The 16,747-nt window shown below is 46.8% G+C and overlaps 1 protein-coding gene across 4 annotated transcripts in view; it reads right to left on the bottom strand.

The window, feature by feature from the left end:
• Positions 1 to 16,747, bottom strand: part of LOC118376550 (VPS10 domain-containing receptor SorCS2-like) — a 507,846-nt gene that overhangs the window by 39,691 nt on the left and 451,408 nt on the right. For all 4 annotated transcript variants that reach the window (XM_052459345.1, XM_052459346.1, XM_052459347.1 and 1 more), the window contains 6 exons: positions 15,052 to 15,231; positions 9,667 to 9,813; positions 7,838 to 7,940; positions 6,166 to 6,242; positions 5,930 to 6,021; positions 1,015 to 1,122 (listed from right to left, as the gene is read on the bottom strand). In XM_052459345.1, the coding sequence (XP_052315305.1) occupies positions 1,015 to 1,122; positions 5,930 to 6,021; positions 6,166 to 6,242; positions 7,838 to 7,940; positions 9,667 to 9,813; positions 15,052 to 15,231 (707 nt within the window). The remainder of the gene's footprint in view (positions 1 to 1,014; positions 1,123 to 5,929; positions 6,022 to 6,165; positions 6,243 to 7,837; positions 7,941 to 9,666; positions 9,814 to 15,051; positions 15,232 to 16,747) is intronic.

Below are 16,747 nucleotides of genomic sequence, written 5' to 3'. Positions count from 1 at the left end.
CCCTCCACCACCATCTCTGTTACACCCCCACCACCATCTCTGTTACACCCCCACCACCATCTCTGTTACTCCCCCTCCACCACCACCACCATCTCTGTTACACCCCCTCCACCACCAACATCTCTGTTACACACCCTCCACCACCACCATCTCTGTTACACCCCCCACCACCATCTCTGTTACACCCCCCTCCACCATCTCTGTTACTCCTCCCTCCACCATCTCTGTTACTCCTCCCACCACCAGAGAGAGAGAGAGAGAGAGAGAGAGAGAGAGAGAGAGAGAGAGAGAGAGAGAGAGAGAGAGAGAGAGAGAGAGAGAGAGAGAGAGAGAGAGAGAGAGAGAGAGAGAGAGAGAGAGAGAGAGAGAGAGAGAGAGGGCAACAGATATATTTAAAAAACAGAAGAAAACAGAGAAAGAGTGAAAGAAGAACCGTTCTCTCCACATGTACCATCATCTTCCTCACTCGGCTAATCAACCCCTCAAGAAAATCATGGAGGAAACGACCGTGTCATAAAAAACGGGAAATTGGGCGCTCCACTCCACCTAATGGAGACTGAATTTTGGAGATGAGAAAACCCTGCTGGTGCAAAATATGAGTCCTGGAGAGTCAGCTGATCCATATTCCTTCCCTAAAGCCCCTTATTTGCAAGCAGAGGAGCCAGGACTTAGGCAAGGTGAGCAGGCTAGGAATGTGAGCTAAGCAGCAGGAGGTGTCACTGAGACTGCAGGATCAATTCTCAATATCTCCTGGGTGAATCATCGCCTGGTCATTTCATCTGAAGAATAGGCTCAAGCCAATCAGACACCGCAATGTTGAAGTGATAGTGTTAAGAAACCAATCAATTACTTTGTTACTAGTTGAGAGAGTTGCATTAAACCAATGGCAGCACTTTGGAGAAGAGGTGTCCTTGAAATGGGGCCTATTCTCAGACTGCAAATCTCATAATTCCCGTTCCAAATGACTGTATATGGCTCCATCGACGATTATGGAAGATTCCAGGGCACACTCACGTCATGACCAACGTCTCATCTCCCGGCTCGCTCAAAAGTCCGTCCACGAACACTGAGGTGCTTGTGAAGTTGTGGATGGTCCAGGTGCGTCCCTCATCAATACTGAACCTGAGGAGAAAAGACAACAACACAATCTCATCCACCGTATGGAGGTATATATATATATATAGGCTCTTCTCAACAAGCGGCCATCTTGGATGAGGTAGAAATGAACAGTATTTCTCATACAGTCTCTCTCATACTCTGTGTATATTATCTAATCTGTCTCTCTAGTGTGTTTCTCATTATATATTAGTAGGGTTCCTGACTAGCAGGATGTAATGCCGTCACACAAAACAACTATCCATCGATAACTATCATAACTATAGATTTAACTACATAACTAGATGTCTATTGACCTTAAGTTCTTTCTAAAGAATCTTGGAAAAAGTGAGTCTCCATCTTGGTAGGGTGCCCTGCTGGGTTGTTTGCGGTCATACATGACTTACGGCTCTATAGGTTTTAATAGAACGGCCATCTTGGAAAGAGGCTCAAAAGACCCTTCATAATATGAGTAAGGCTCCTGTCTGGAAGGTTGTATGCGGTCATACATGCAGTGAGAGGTCAGATTATCCTCAACCACGACTGAACTGTGACCTGGAACTGGACCACAAGTCACCAGGCTGTTTCGGCGTGGGCTTGTCTTGAAACACGCCACCAGACGCACACGCTAATGTTTACCAAAGCAAGGACTTTAAAATTAGACGATAAAGTACACAAAGCTAAGCGCTAGCTCGAAGGAACCTCCTGTGGTTATGGCCCCCGGATTCAACAGGGTTACATAAGTATGGTTGTGTATTGGAAAGGAATCAACGTGGGATTGAGAAGCAGACCCATGTCTGCAGGCTATGCAATTAATCATGTGCTTACAAGCCTTGAGAATAACTAGAGAAACACACTAGAGAGACAGATTCGATAATATACACAGAGTATTAGAGAGACAGACATTCCAATACTGTACACAGAGAATCAGCCAGAGGGAATGGTCTGTTGTTGTCTGTCTCACTATCTCTCTCTCTCTCTCTTTCTTTTTCTCCTTCCCTCGTTCTTTCTTCCTCCATAACACTCTAAGACCGTGTTCAAAGATGAACTTTACCGTGAGGACACAGTGGAGTCCTTTGCTGCAATCTAATCTTTTAATAACACACAAGTGTATATTTGTGATGAATGAACCACAGCATTCTCTAACACCAATCTGCATGTAATCCATATTTCATACGTACCCTAAATAAGCAAAACGTGGCTGCATTAGAATATGTACAGATTTACTTCTGAATGTACACATTATTATGTATAAGCCTTCATGTTTTATTTTGGCATCTCACCTCTGAGAATGTTATGTTTATACATTATTAAAAGCAACATGGCAGCAGTGGGATAATACATGAGCAACCCAAAGCAACCCACTGCTATTTGTGTTAGAGTGTACCAGAGACAGGATCTATTTGTGTTAGAGTGAACCAGAGCCAGGATCTATTTGTGTTAGAGTGAACCAGAGACAGGATCTATTTGTGTTAGAGTGAACCAGAGACAGGATCTATTTGTGTTAGAGTGAACCAGAGCCAGGATCTATTTGTGTTAGAGTGAACCAGAGCCAGGATCTATTTGTGTTAGAGTGAACCAGAGACAGGATCTATTTGTGTTAGAGTGAACCAGAGACAGGATCTATTTGTGTTAGAGTGAACCAGAGCCAGGATGTGTTTGTGTTAGAGTGAACCAGAGACAGGATCTATTTGTGTTAGAGTGAACCAGAGCCAGGAACTATTTGTGTTAGAGTGAACCAGAGACAGGATCTATTTGTGTTAGAGTGAACCAGAGACAGGAACTATTTGTGTTAGAGTGAACCAGAGCCAGGAACTATTTGTGTTAGAGTGAACCAGAGACAGGATCTATTTGTGTTAGAGTGAACCAGAGACAGGAACTATTTGTGTTAGAGTGAACCAGAGCCAGGATCTATTTGTGTTAGAGTGAACCAGAGCCAGGAACTATTTGTGTTAGAGTGAACCAGAGCCAGGAACTATTTGTGTTAGAGTGAACCAGAGCCAGGATCTATTTGTGTTAGAGTGAACCAGAGCCAGGAACTATTTGTGTTAGAGTGAACCAGAGCCAGGAACTATTTGTGTTAGAGTGAACCAGAGCCAGGAACTATTTGTGTTAGAGTGAACCAGAGCCAGGATCTATTTGTGTTAGAGTGAACCAGAGCCAGGAACTATTTGTGTTAGAGTGAACCAGAGCCAGGAACTATTTGTGTTAGAGTGAACCAGAGCCAGGATCTATTTGTGTTAGAGTGAACCAGAGCCAGGAACTATTTGTGTTAGAGTGAACCAGAGCCAGGAACTATTTGTGTTAGAGTGAACCAGAGCCAGGATCTATTTGTGTTAGAGTGAACCAGAGCCAGGATCTATTTGTGTTAGAGTGAACCAGAGCCAGGAACTATTTGTGTTAGAGTGAACCAGAGCCAGGAACTATTTGTGTTAGAGTGAACCAGAGCCAGGATGTGTTTGTGTTAGAGTGAACCAGAGCCAGGATGTGTTTGTGTTAGAGTGAACCAGAGCCAGGATGTGTTTGTGTTAGAGTGAACCAGAGCCAGGATGTGTTTGTGTTAGAGTGAACCAGAGCCAGGATGTGTTTGTGTTAGAGTGAACCAGAGCCAGGATGTGTTTGTGTTAGAGTGAACCAGAGCCAGGATCTATTTGTGTTAGAGTGAACCAGAGCCAGGATCTATTTGTGTTAGAGTGAACCAGAGCCAGGATCTATTTGTGTTAGAGTGAACCAGAGCCAGGATCTATTTGTGTTAGAGTGAACCAGAGCCAGGAACTATTTGTGTTAGAGTGAACCAGAGCCAGGATTTATTTGTGTTAGAGTGAACCAGAGCCAGGAACTATTTGTGTTAGAGTGAACCAGAGCCAGGATCTATTTGTGTTAGAGTGAACCAGAGCCAGGAACTATTTGTGTTAGAGTGAACCAGAGCCAGGATCTATTTGTGTTAGAGTGAACCAGAGCCAGGAACTATTTGTGTTAGAGTGAACCAGAGCCAGGAACTATTTGTGTTAGAGTGAACCAGAGCCAGGATCTATTTGTGTTAGAGTGAACCAGAGCCAGGATTTATTTGTGTTAGAGTGAACCAGAGCCAGGATCTATTTGTGTTAGAGTGAACCAGAGCCAGGATCTATTTGTGTTAGAGTGAACCAGAGCCAGGATTTATTTGTGTTAGAGTGAACCAGAGCCAGGATTTATTTGTGTTAGAGTGAACCAGAGCCAGGATCTATTTGTGTTAGAGTGAACCAGAGCCAGGATTTATTTGTGTTAGAGTGAACCAGAGCCAGGATTTATTTGTGTTAGAGTGAACCAGAGCCAGGAACTATTTGTGTTAGAGTGAACCAGAGCCAGGATCTATTTGTGTTAGAGTGAACCAGAGCCAGGAACTATTTGTGTTAGAGTAAACCAGAGCCAGGATCTATTTGTGTTAGAGTGAACCAGAGCCAGGATTTATTTGTGTTAGAGTGAACCAGAGCCAGGATTTATTTGTGTTAGAGTGAACCAGCCAGGAATGATTTGTGTTAGAGTGAACCAGAGCCAGGAACTATTTGTGTTAGAGTGAACCAGAGCCAGGATTTATTTGTGTTAGAGTGAACCAGCCAGGAATGATTTGTGTTAGAGTGAACCAGAGCCAGGAACTATTTGTGTTAGAGTGAACCAGAGCCAGGATTTATTTGTGTTAGAGTGAACCAGAGCCAGGATTTATTTGTGTTAGAGTGAACCAGAGCCAGGAGCTATTTGTGTTAGAGTGAACCAGCCAAGAATGATTTGTGTTAGAGTGAACCAGAGCCAGGATTTATTTGTGTTAGAGTGAACCAGAGCCAGTAACTATTTGTGTTAGAGTGAACCAGAGCCAGGATTTATTTGTGTTAGAGTGAACCAGAGCCAGGATTTATTTGTGTTAGAGTGAACCAGAGCCAGGAATTAGCTAACAAGTGTGTGTGAAGGGAAGTCAGAATATTGGCACGGGGCAGCCTTGATTTGGGTCCTTTTGCTTTCCAGGGGGCCCCTAAATGAAAGTGAATCTCTGTGATCTACATACATGTATGTGCACTTCTGAGAAGGGGAGAAAAAAAATCTCTCTCTCTCTCTCTCTCTCTCTCTCTCTCTCTCCTCTCTCTATCCTCTCTCTCTCTCTCTCTCTCTCTCTCTCTCTCTCTCTCTCTCTCTCTCTCTCTCTCTCTCTCTCTCTCTCTCTCTCTCTCTCTCTCTCTCTCTCTCCTCTCTCTCTCCTCTCTCTCTCCTCTCTCTCTCTCTCTCTCTCTGTCTCTCTCTCTCTCACGAGGAGATAGTTTACCTTTAAATGCTGGTCACACAGAGCACAGACGCCGATTGTGGCAGGTGTCTCCTAAACACCAAAGCTTTCTGAAAAGCTCTCTCACTCTTGCCTGAAGATATCTACTACAGCCTAGTCCAAAGGCAGTGCTTAGGGTTTAGGAAGTGAAGTGGGAATAAAGTCAAAACGCTGGGGACATAACCTTTATGATGCTATCTTTTTAATTGAACCTTCATTTATCAAGATCACGGCTTGAGGTACAATGAGATACAATCTCTAACCACCCATACGGAAGAGATATGATCCACAGGAAAGACCACAGGAAAGACCTAGTCTTGTTCAGGTGTCTGTTTTGAAGGTCATATCATTGATGGATCCCATTTTTGTAAATTAAGACTACTTGACTATTTAGTTGACAGAGGAGCCTTCTTGACTATTTTGTTGATGGCTAGAGATGCTTACGTGAGTATTTCGTTGATGGTTAGAGGTGCTTACATGAGTATTTTGTTGATGGTTAGAGGTGCCTACTTTAGTATTTTGTTGACAGTTAGAGGAGCTTACTTGAGTATTTTGAGAGGGATGGAGGTGTCTTTGATGGCAACGATGACCCCTCCATGGTCCAGGTACAGGATGTGATGCTCCTCCTCAAACACCTGAAAACAGAAAGGAGAATTGGGACAGGGATTCCAGAGACAGGAAGTGGAAAGTTAGTAAGATGATGACTGCAAGAAATTATCCCATCTCTCCTTTTCAGAAGAGTGGAGAAAAGAGGGGGATAGAGAGAGACTGAGACTTACCTGTCTCCAGGTCTTCCCACAGTCAGAGGTGATGTACATCTCTTCTTTATACTCCACCAGCTGGGATCCCAAGTTACCTGAGAGAGAGAGAGAGAGAGAGAGAGAGAGAGAGAGAGAGAGAGAGAGAGAGAGAGAGAGAGAGAGAGAGAGAGAGAGAGAGAGAGAGAGAGAGAGAGAGAGAGAGAGCGAGAGCGCAGTGAGGGAGGAGGAGGCGCTCTGTTGGATCAAAGCCTCCTGCACCGACAAGTCATTTCAGATAATTTTCCTCTCGTTCTTAACAGCGGGAACGAGGGAAAAGAGGAGGGGAGAAGTGAGGGTTGGCATGGCAGCTCGTTCTCACTCAGAGGATGAGGCAGCCCACTTATCCCCTTCACTCAGGACTGACTCACTCTCCTCCTCCAGGGGTCCCCGAACAGAAATGCTAACTATTCAACAAAGAAAAGCAGCGGTGACAGAGTGAACTCTTCTCTGGGGTTGAAGTGCTTTGGCACGGTATCTTCCATTCCTCTAAGCCACTACCTTTCTAGGGTAAATCCAGGTTGTCTAGAGGAGTGGCACTGTCAACAATAGAGCGATCTGAGAAGGTTTGGGTGGATAGTGGGCTTGGTGAAGTGTGGAGCACACAGCTCCACTGCTAGTTCTCCCCCACTGTGTCTGCCTGGCGTAAGCCTGCATTATGTCTAGTCTTGTCTGTCTGATGGCTCCACTGTATTGCAACACAGAGAGCTTTCAAAGCCTCAGAGCTGCTTCACAGTAACGACTGGGGCTGGAATCCCTCACTAGAACGACTGGGGCTGGAATCTCTCACTGGAACGACGAGGGCTGGAATCCCTCACTAGAACGACTGGGGCTGGAATCCCTCACTGCTGGAATCTCTCACAGGAACGACTGGGGCTGGAATCCCTCACTGCTTCACAGTAATGACTGGGGCTGGAATCCCTCACTGCTTCACAGTAATGACTGGGGCTGGAATCCCTCACTAGAACGACTGGGGCTGGAATCTCTCACTGGAACGACGAGGGCTGGAATCCCTCACTGCTTCACAGTAATGACTGGGGCTGGAATCCCTCACTGCTTCACAGTAATGACTGGGGCTGGAATCCCTCACTGCTTCACAGTAATGACTGGGGCTGGAATCCCTCACTGCTTCACAGTAATGACTGGGACTGGAATCCCTCACTGCTTCACAGTAATGACTGGGACTGGAATCCCTCACTGCTTCACAGTAATGACTGGGGCTAGAATCCCTCACTGCTTCACAGTAATGACTGGGGATGGAATCCCTCACAATAACCAGTAGTCTAAAGCGTACCTCGACTAAAAGGCCTAACCAACTCCTGTTCACTAGCTAACTAATTGATTTCTCATAGATGTTTTTCTTCTTCTTAAAACTGCAATGTTGGTTAAGGGTATATAAGTAAGCATTTCACTGTAAGGTCTACCTACACCTGACGCATGTAAGAAATACAATTTGATTTGAAACTGTAGGGGTTCCCAGTCTTAGTGTCAGCATCTCCACAGGGTGCTGATGAAGTGTCTCATACAGAGAGTAATGCTGTGTTCCTAGGTAAAGCCAAATAACCAGAATGATTGGTCATAATGTAACCATGGCCACTGCAGTAATGACGTAAGAACCACTGTCGCCAGGGCAGTGGTTGTCATGGTTACTCACCTGCGCCCATGATGAGTCCGGGGGCGGAGTCTTTGGTGTGAACGGTCCCTGATACGTAGGGGTTGTCAGCCCAGCGCAGGTGGAGGTGGAGGTGACAGTCAGGCTAGGAGAGGGAACAGAGAGCTGACATGAGTAGGGTTCTCCTCTCTCTCTCTCTCTCTCTCTCTCTCTCTCTCTCTCTCTCTCTCTCTCTCTCTCTCTCTCTCTCTCCTCTCTCTCTCTCCCTCCATCCTCTCTCTCTCTCTCTCTCTCTCTCTCTCTCTCTCTCTCTCTCTCTCTCTCTCTCTCTCTCTCTCCCTCTCTCCTCTCTCTCTCTCTCTCCCTCTCTCTCCTCTCTCTCTCTCTCCCTCCATCCCTCTCTCTCTCTCAATACAATTCAAGGGCTTTATTGGCATGGGAAAATGTGTTAACATTGCCAAAGCAAGTGAGGTAGACAACATACAAAGTGAATATATAAAGTGAAAAACAACAAAAATGAACAGTAAACATTACACATACAGAAGTTTGAAAACAGTAAGACATTACAAATGTCATATTATATATATATATATATATATATGTACAAATAGTTAAAGGACACAAGATAAAATAAATAAGCATAAATATGGGTTGTATTTACAATGGTGTTTGTTCTTCACTGGTTGACCTTTTCTTGTGACAACAGGTCACAAATCTTGCTGCTGTGATGGCACACTGGAATTTCACCCAGTAGATATGGGAGTTTTTCAAAATTGGATTTGTTTTCGAATTCTTTGTGGATCTGTGTGATCTGGGGGAAATATGTATCTCTAATATGGTCATACATTGGGCAGGAGGTTAGGAAGTGCAGCTCAGTTTCCACCTAATTTTGTGGGCAGTGAGCACATAGCCTGTCTTCTCTTGAGAGCCATGTCTGCCTACGGCGGCCTTTCTCAATAGCAAGGCTATGCTCACTGAGTCTGTACATAGTCAAAGCTTTCCTTAATTTTGGGTCAGTCACAGTGGTCAGGTATTCTGCCGCTGTGTACTCTCTGTGTAGGGCCAAATAGCATTCTAGTTTGCTCTGTTTTTTTGTTAATTCTTTCCAATGTGTCAAGTAATTATCTTTTTGTTTTCTCATGATTTGGCTGGGTCTAATTGTGCTGTTGTCCTGTCCTCTCTCTCCCCCTCTCTCTCTCTCTCTCTCTCTCTCTCTCTCTCTCTCTCTCTCCCCCTCTCTCCCTCTCTCCCTCTCTCTCTCTCTCTCTCTCTCTCTCTCTCTAGCCTGTATCTGGCCCTCTCAACCCCAGTACAGATGGTATCACGTGCACTGAATCAAACCGCCTGTATCTGGCCCTCTCAAACCTAAATAAAAAAGTAGCCCGTTTGCAGCACTATTAGGCAGTAGATCAGACACCACACATGAATCCACATTTAACAGAAATGTACCAATCACCAGCCTCCTATTCAATCAGACATTATTATTCTAATGTGCTTTGAGACAGGCCTTTTAGATGGAGTAGTAGCAGTGTCGTCTTGGACACACCGTGGGGGTGATAGTGTTGTTGTCAGAGGACACGTCTCGGACCTGTCACCTGGCGTCAGCTGTCACAAACGAGGAGCAGATACAAACGAGGGAGGAGTAATGGGTGTTCTAAAACAAAGGTATGGTTAAACTTTCTCTGTCTGAGGGACCGATGGCTAATAATGACTCAGTCACCCAGCCCTGTAGATGTTCACGAGACCACGGCCTGATTGAATACCTTAAACCTGCAACCTTCTTGCCTTCCACCCAGGAAGTAATCACGTACATGTCAGCAGATTGATGGGTATTAAGCTGCTGCATTGTGGGTAGTGCATGGTTTCCTTACTGATTTGCAGTTGACCGGTTTGCCATTCATGTCAGTAGTAGGCGGAGCTAGCGGTTCCCAGTCTCTGCCTTTGTTATAGGTGATGAGAGTCCGCACTTTGCCATCCACCTTCTGATTGGCCAGGAAGACCCCCTTGATCCCGCGCACCTGGAAAGCAATGACAACAGACATCTCTGTTATGGTATTGTACTAAAACTGATGTGTGGTCAGTTTGTATGGGTCCTAGCTATAGTAAAAGCACATGCTTGTAGAAAAGACTGTTCAGAGATCAGAATGTTGTTTAGTCAGAGACAGAATCACACAGAGTTCTCCAGATACCAATGTCTAAAGTGCATTCGGAAAGTATTCAGACCCCTTGACTTTTTCCACATTTTGTTACGTTACAGCCTTATTCTAAAATTGATTAAAAAATATATATTTACACACAATACACAATAATGATGAAGTGAAAACAGGTTGTTAAACATTTTTGCAAATGTCTAAAAAATAAAAAACAGAAATACCTTATTTACATAAGTATTCAGACCCTTTGCTATGAGACTCAGGTGCATCCTGTTTCCATTGACCATCCTACAACTTCATTGTCCACCTGTGGTAAATACAAATGATTGGACATGATTTGGAAAGGTCTGTCTATATAAGATCCCACAGTTGACAGTGAAGGTCAGAGCAAAAACAAAGCCATGAGGTGGAAGGAATTGTCTGTAAAGAGACAGGATTGTGTCGAGGTACTGATCTGGGGAAGAGTACCAAACATTTCTGCCACATTGAAGGTCCCCAAGAACACAGTGGCCTCATTCTTAAATGGAAGAAGTTTGGAACCACCAAGACTCTTCCTAGAGCGGTCCGCCTGGCCAAACTGGGGCAGAATGACCTTGGTCAGGGAGGTGACCAAGAACCCGATGGTCACTCTGACAGAGCTCCAGAGTTCCTCTGTGGAGAAGGGAAAATCTTCCAGAAGGACAACCATCTCTGCAGCACTCCATCAATCAGGCCTTTATGGTAGAGTGGCCAGACGGATGCCACTCTTCATTAAAAGGCAGATGACAGCCATCTTGGAGTTTGCCAATAGGCACTAAAGGACTCTCAGACCATGAGAAACAAGATTCTCTGGTCTGATGAAACCAAGATTGAAGTCTTTCGCCTGAATGCCAAGCGTCACATCTGTAGGAAACCTGGCACCATCCCTACGGTGAAGCACGATGGTGGCAGCATCATGTTGTGGGGATGTTGTCAGCGGCAGGGACTGAGAGACTAGTCAGGATCGAGGCAAAGATGAACGAGGCAGAGTACAGAGAGATCCTTGATGAAAACCTGCTCCAGAGCACTCAGGACCTCAGAGTAGGGCGAAGGTTCACCTTCCAACAGGACAACGACCCTAAGCACACATCTAAGACAAAACAGGAGTGGCTTCGGGACAAGTCTCTGAATGTCCTTGAGTGGCCCAGTCAGAGCCTGGACTTGAACCCGATCGAACATCTCTGTAGAGACCTGAAAATAGCTGTGCGGCGATGCTCCCTATCCAACCTGACAGTGCTTGAGAGGATCTGCAAAGAAGAATGAGAGAAACTCCCCAAATACAGGTGTGCCAAGCTTGTAGCGTCATACCCAAGAAGAGTCGAGGCTGTAGTCGCTGCCAAAGGTGCTTCAACAAAGTACTGAGTAAAGGGTCTGAATTCTTATGTAAATGTGATGTTTCTGTTTTAAATTTGTAATAAATTAGAAAAACATTTTAAAAAATTAAAAAATTGGCTTCGTCATTATGGGGTATTGTGTATAGCTTGATGACGGGAAAAGGTCGTAACCTAACAAAATGTGGAAAAAGTCAAGGGGTCTGAATACTTTCCGAAGGTACTGTATAATGGAACTATTATTGCTACTCGGTCAGGGGAGACTCACTTGTCAGCAGGTCCGGTCAAGAGAGACGACCTAAAGGGAATATGGAATAAAACAACCTGTCTATATGTCTCTGTCTCACTCTGCAATTCTCTCTATGAAACTCGTATCTACTGTATCTGTGTACCCCTCTGTCTGTCTTGTCTTCCTCTATCTGTACCTGCAACACACCCTCTCTCCTCTCCTTCTCTCTCTCCCTCCATCTCCTTCTTTCTCTAAGCTTTCCCTCCCTCTCCTTTACTCTCTTTATTTTTCTCCATCTCTCTCACTGTGTGATGAGAGTGCAGCCTGGAGCAAGGGATGTGAGAGGAGAGTGCAGCCTGGAGCGAGGGATGTGAGAGGAGAGTGCAGCCTGGAGCGAGGGATGTGAGAGGAGAGTGCAGCCTGGAGCGAGGGATGTGAGAGGAGAGTGCAGCCTGGAGCGAGGGATGTGAGAGGAGAGTGCAGCCTGGAGCGAGGGATGTGAGAGGAGAGTGCAGCCTGGAGCGAGGGATGTGAGAGGAGAGTGCAGCCTGGAGCGAGGGATGTGAGAGGAGAGTGCAGCCTGGAGCGAGGGATGTGAGAGGAGAGTGCAGCCTGGAGCGAGGGATGTGAGAGGAGAGTGCAGCCTGGAGCGAGGGATGTGAGAGGAGAGTGCAGCCTGGAGCGAGGGATGTGAGAGGAGAGTGCAGCCTGGAGCGAGGTATGTGAGAGGAGAGTGCAGCCTGGAGCGAGGGATGTGAGAGGAGAGTGCAGCCTGGAGCGAGGGATGTGAGAGGAGAGTGCAGCCTGGAGCGAGGGATGTGAGAGGAGAGTGCAGCCTGGAGCGAGGGATGTGAGAGGAGAGTGCAGCCTGGAGCGAGGATGTGAGAGGAGAGTGCAGCCTGGAGCGAGGATGTGAGAGGAGAGTGCAGCCTGGAGCGAGGATGTGAGAGGAGAGTGCAGCCTGGAGCGAGGGATGTGAGAGGAGAGTGCAGCCTGGAGCGAGGATGTGAGAGGAGAGTGCAGCCTGGAGCGAGGATGTGAGAGGAGAGTGCAGCCTGGAGCGAGGTATGTGAGAGGAGAGGAGGAGAAAAACGTGTTCTGCAGTGCTGGCCCTCAGCTTCACGGACCCCTTCCTCCCCTCTTCCTCCTCTCTTCCTCCCCTCTTCCTCCTCTCTTCCTCCTCTCTTCCTCCTCTCTTCCTCCTCTCTTCCTCCTCTCTTCCTCCCCCTCTTCCTCCCCTCTTCCTTTTTCTTCCTCCACTTTTCCTTTACTCTTCCTCCTCTCTTCCTCCCCTCTTCCTTTACTCTTCCTCCTCCTTCCTTTACTCTTCCTCCTCTCTCCCTTTACTCTTCCTCCTCTCTTCCTTTACTCTTCCTCCTCTCTTCCTCCCCTCTTCCTTTACTCTTCCTCCTCCTTCCTTTACTCTTCCTTCTCTCTCCCTTTACTCTTCCTCCTCTCTTCCTTTACTCTTCCTCCTCTCTTCCTTTACTCTTCCTCCTCTCTTCCTCCCCTCTTCCTTTACTCTTCCTCCTCCTTCCTTTACTCTTCCTCCTCTCTCCCTTTACTCTTCCTCCTCTCTCCCTTTACTCTTCCTCCTCTCTTCCTTTACTCTTCCTCCTCTCTTCCTCCCCTCTTCCTCCTCTCTTCCTCCTCTCTTCCTTTACTCTTCCTCCTCTCTTCCTTTACTCTTCCTCCTCTCTTCCTCCTCTCTTCCTTTACTCTTCCTCCTCTCTTCCTTTACTCTTCCTCCTCTCTCCCTTTACTCTTCCTCCTCTCTTCCTTTACTCTTCCTCCTCTCTTCCTCCCCTCTTCCTTTACTCTTCCTCCTCCTTCCTTTACTCTTCCTTCTCTCTCCCTTTACTCTTCCTCCTCTCTTCCTTTACTCTTCCTCCTCTCTTCCTTTACTCTTCCTCCTCTCTTCCTCCCCTCTTCCTTTACTCTTCCTCCTCCTTCCTTTACTCTTCCTCCTCTCTCCCTTTACTCTTCCTCCTCTCTCCCTTTACTCTTCCTCCTCTCTCCCTTTACTCTTCCTCCTCTCTTCCTTTACTCTTCCTCCTCTCTTCCTCCTCTTCCTCCTCTCTTCCTCCCCTCTTCCTCCTCTCTTCCTCCCCTCTTCCTCCTCTCTTCCTCCTCTCTCCCTTTACTCTTCCTCCTCTCTTCCTTTTCTCTTCCTCCTCTCTTCCTCCTCTCTTCCTTTACTCTTCCTCCTCTCTTCCTCCCCTCTTCCTCCTCTCTTCCTCCTCTCTTCCTTTACTCTTCCTCCTCTCTTCCTTTACTCTTCCTCCTCTCTTCCTCCTCTCTTCCTCCCCTGTGTTTCAATATGAGTTTCCTGTCTTGAGTCCACACAGGCTTACACTACATTACCACTCTAGTCATTTAGCAGACGCTCTTATCCAGAGTGGTTTAAAGCAGTGGGACTCAAACTGACTACCGAACTGAGTCACAGCTTAAGACCCACTCAAACCCACAACCATGGCACCATGCTCTACCGAACTGAGTCACAGCTTAAGACCCACTCAAACCCACAACCATGGCACCATGCTCTACCGAACTGAGTCACAGCTTAAGACCCACTCAAACCCACAACCATGGCACCATGCTCTACCGAACTGAGTCACAGCTTAAGACCCACTCAAACCCACAACCATGGCACCATGCTCTACCGAACTGAGTCACAGCTTAAGACCCACTCAAACCCACAAGCATGGCACCATGCTCTACCGAACTGAGTCACAGCTTAAGACCCACTCAAACCCACAACCATGGCACCATGCTCTACCGAACTGAGTCACAGCTTAAGACCCACTCAAACCCACAACCATGGCACCATGCTCTACCGAACTGAGTCATAGCTTAAGAGCCACTCAAAGCCACAGGCGATCCAGACATGGCTCTGCGCTGCCGTGGAGGTGGGACCACCTACCCACTGTTACCTTGGCAACGACTAGCAATGACGAAAGTCCGTGTAAGCGGGAACAACATTATGGAAATGAGTGGAAATTATGGAAATCAAGGTGTGTATCAACTCCCACCCAAACACACAATGTAAAGACTTGGAGAGAAAGAGCTTGGCAGTTCATAAGGAAGTTGAAGTGAACTGTGCTAACCTAACCCACCTATGAAGTACAACACCACCACCACATTCCCATTGGTCAGGGTGTAATGACCTGTCCTACAGCTAGGGGGCAGGGTTCCCTTCTCTCACCTGTCCTATGCCATTTAGCAGAAAGTAACAGAACAGCGAGTACATATATTATAAACTAGGTGGTTTGATCCCTGATTGGCTGAAAGCCGTGGTATATCAGACCGTATATCACAGGTATGAAACAAATTGTTTACTGCTCTAATTACCTTGGTAACCACGGCTAAGGACTGTTCTTACACACGATGCAACACAACACACCCTCAGGCCTTATTGCTTAAGTATACTATGCAAGCCACCAGCGGGGATCAAACCCACAACTGTAGTATCGCTAGCGCTTTGCTCTGACCAACTGAGCCACAGAGGAGCATCACAGGACTCACCTCCAGTATGTCTATAACGACGCTCTCCTCCGGCTGCTTGGCACTGCGGACGTTCTCCAGCACGACGGAGTAGTAAACACCCTGCGGGTCCGACTGGTACAGGTTGTAGCTGTCTGTCTGGTACCACTCCTGCAGGGCCAGGAACACCTGGCTCTCATCCGTACTCACTATGTGGACGTCCTGGGGAGGGAGAGAGAGATAGAAGAAGGGATGGAGTGAGAGGAGGGGAGGATGATGAGGGAGGTGGAGGAGAGGGAAGAGTAGTTAAGTCAACAACTTTGATTTGAAATCAGAGAGACGGAGACGGAGACGGAGACAGAGAGAGAGAGAGAGAGAGAGAGACAGAGAGAGAGAGAGAGAGAGACAGAGAGATACAGAGAGAGAGACAGAGAGAGAGAGAGAGAGAGAGAGAGAGAGAGAGAGAGAGAGAGAGAGAGAGAGAGAGAGAGAGAGAGAGAGAGAGAGAGAGATATAGGAACCAGACAGAGAGGAGAGAGTGGAGTTACACAGAGAGATACGTAGAGTTACGGAGTTACAGAGAGTAGAGAGACAGGAACCAGACAGAGAGAGAGAGAGATAGAGAGTTTTGAGATATACAGGAACCAGACAGAGAGGAGAGAGAGGAGAGACAGAGAGACAGAGAGATACAGGAACCAGACAGAGAGGAGAGAGAGAGAGAGGAGAGAGAGAGAGAGAGAGAGAGAGAGAGAGGAACCAGACAGAGAGGGAGAGAGTGGAGTTTCGAGAGATATACAGGAACAGAGAGACAGAGAGGGAGAGAGGAGAGAGAGAGATACAGGAACCAGAAGAGAGAGGAGAGAGACAGAGAGATACAGAGACAGAGACAGAGACAGAGACAGAGAACCAGAGAGAGAGAGGAGAGAGAGAGAGAGAGAGAGAGAGAGACAGAGAGAAGAGAGACAGAGAGGAGAGTGGAGAGACAGAGACAGAGAGACAGAGAGATACAGAGAGAGAGAGAGAGATATACAGGAACCAGAGAGAGGGAGACAGAGACACAGAGAGAGAGAGAGGAGTTTTGAGAGATATACAGGAACCAGACAGAGAGGGAGATACAGAGTGGAGACAGAGACAGAGAAAGAGAGAGAGAGGAACAGAGAGAGAGAGGAGAGAGAGAGACAGAGAGATACAGAGAGAACCAGAGACAGAGACAGAGAGGAGAGAGAGAGAGAGAGAGAGAGAGGAGTTTCGAGAGAGAGAGAGGAACCAGACAGAGAGGAGAGAGAGAGAGTTAGAGAGAGATATACAGGAACCAGAAAGAGAGGGAGAGAGAGAGAGGAGAGACGAGAGAGAGAGACACACAGGAACCAGACACAGAGGGAGAGAGGAGAGAGAGAGAGAGAGAGAGAGAGATAGAGGAACCAGACAGAGAGGGAGAGTGGAGTTAGAGAGAGATAGAGGAACCAGACAGAGAGGGAGAGAGGAGAGAAAGGAACCAATAAGAAAGTCAAAACCTTTGGCAGCAGTCTTCTCATACTCATTAACCTTCATATCAGGAACAAACCAATAACCAACAACGAGAGTACAAGAACACTATTGGCGGATCACAAAAACCCAGACGTCCCAGTCATAACTTATCTCCTATATTTCTGCAGATGAGTGATTCAGTCAGTTAGAAACACAGAGCCTGAGAGAGCCTGAGTCAGAGTCTGAGTCAGAGCCTGAGGTAGAGCCTGAG

The sequence above is a fragment of the Oncorhynchus keta genome, chromosome 13, assembly GCF_023373465.1.
Source record: "Oncorhynchus keta strain PuntledgeMale-10-30-2019 chromosome 13, Oket_V2, whole genome shotgun sequence".
NCBI lineage: Eukaryota > Metazoa > Chordata > Actinopteri > Salmoniformes > Salmonidae > Oncorhynchus > Oncorhynchus keta.
Note: the sequence above shows the minus strand (reverse complement) of the source record. Positions and strands in the feature narration are given on the sequence as shown.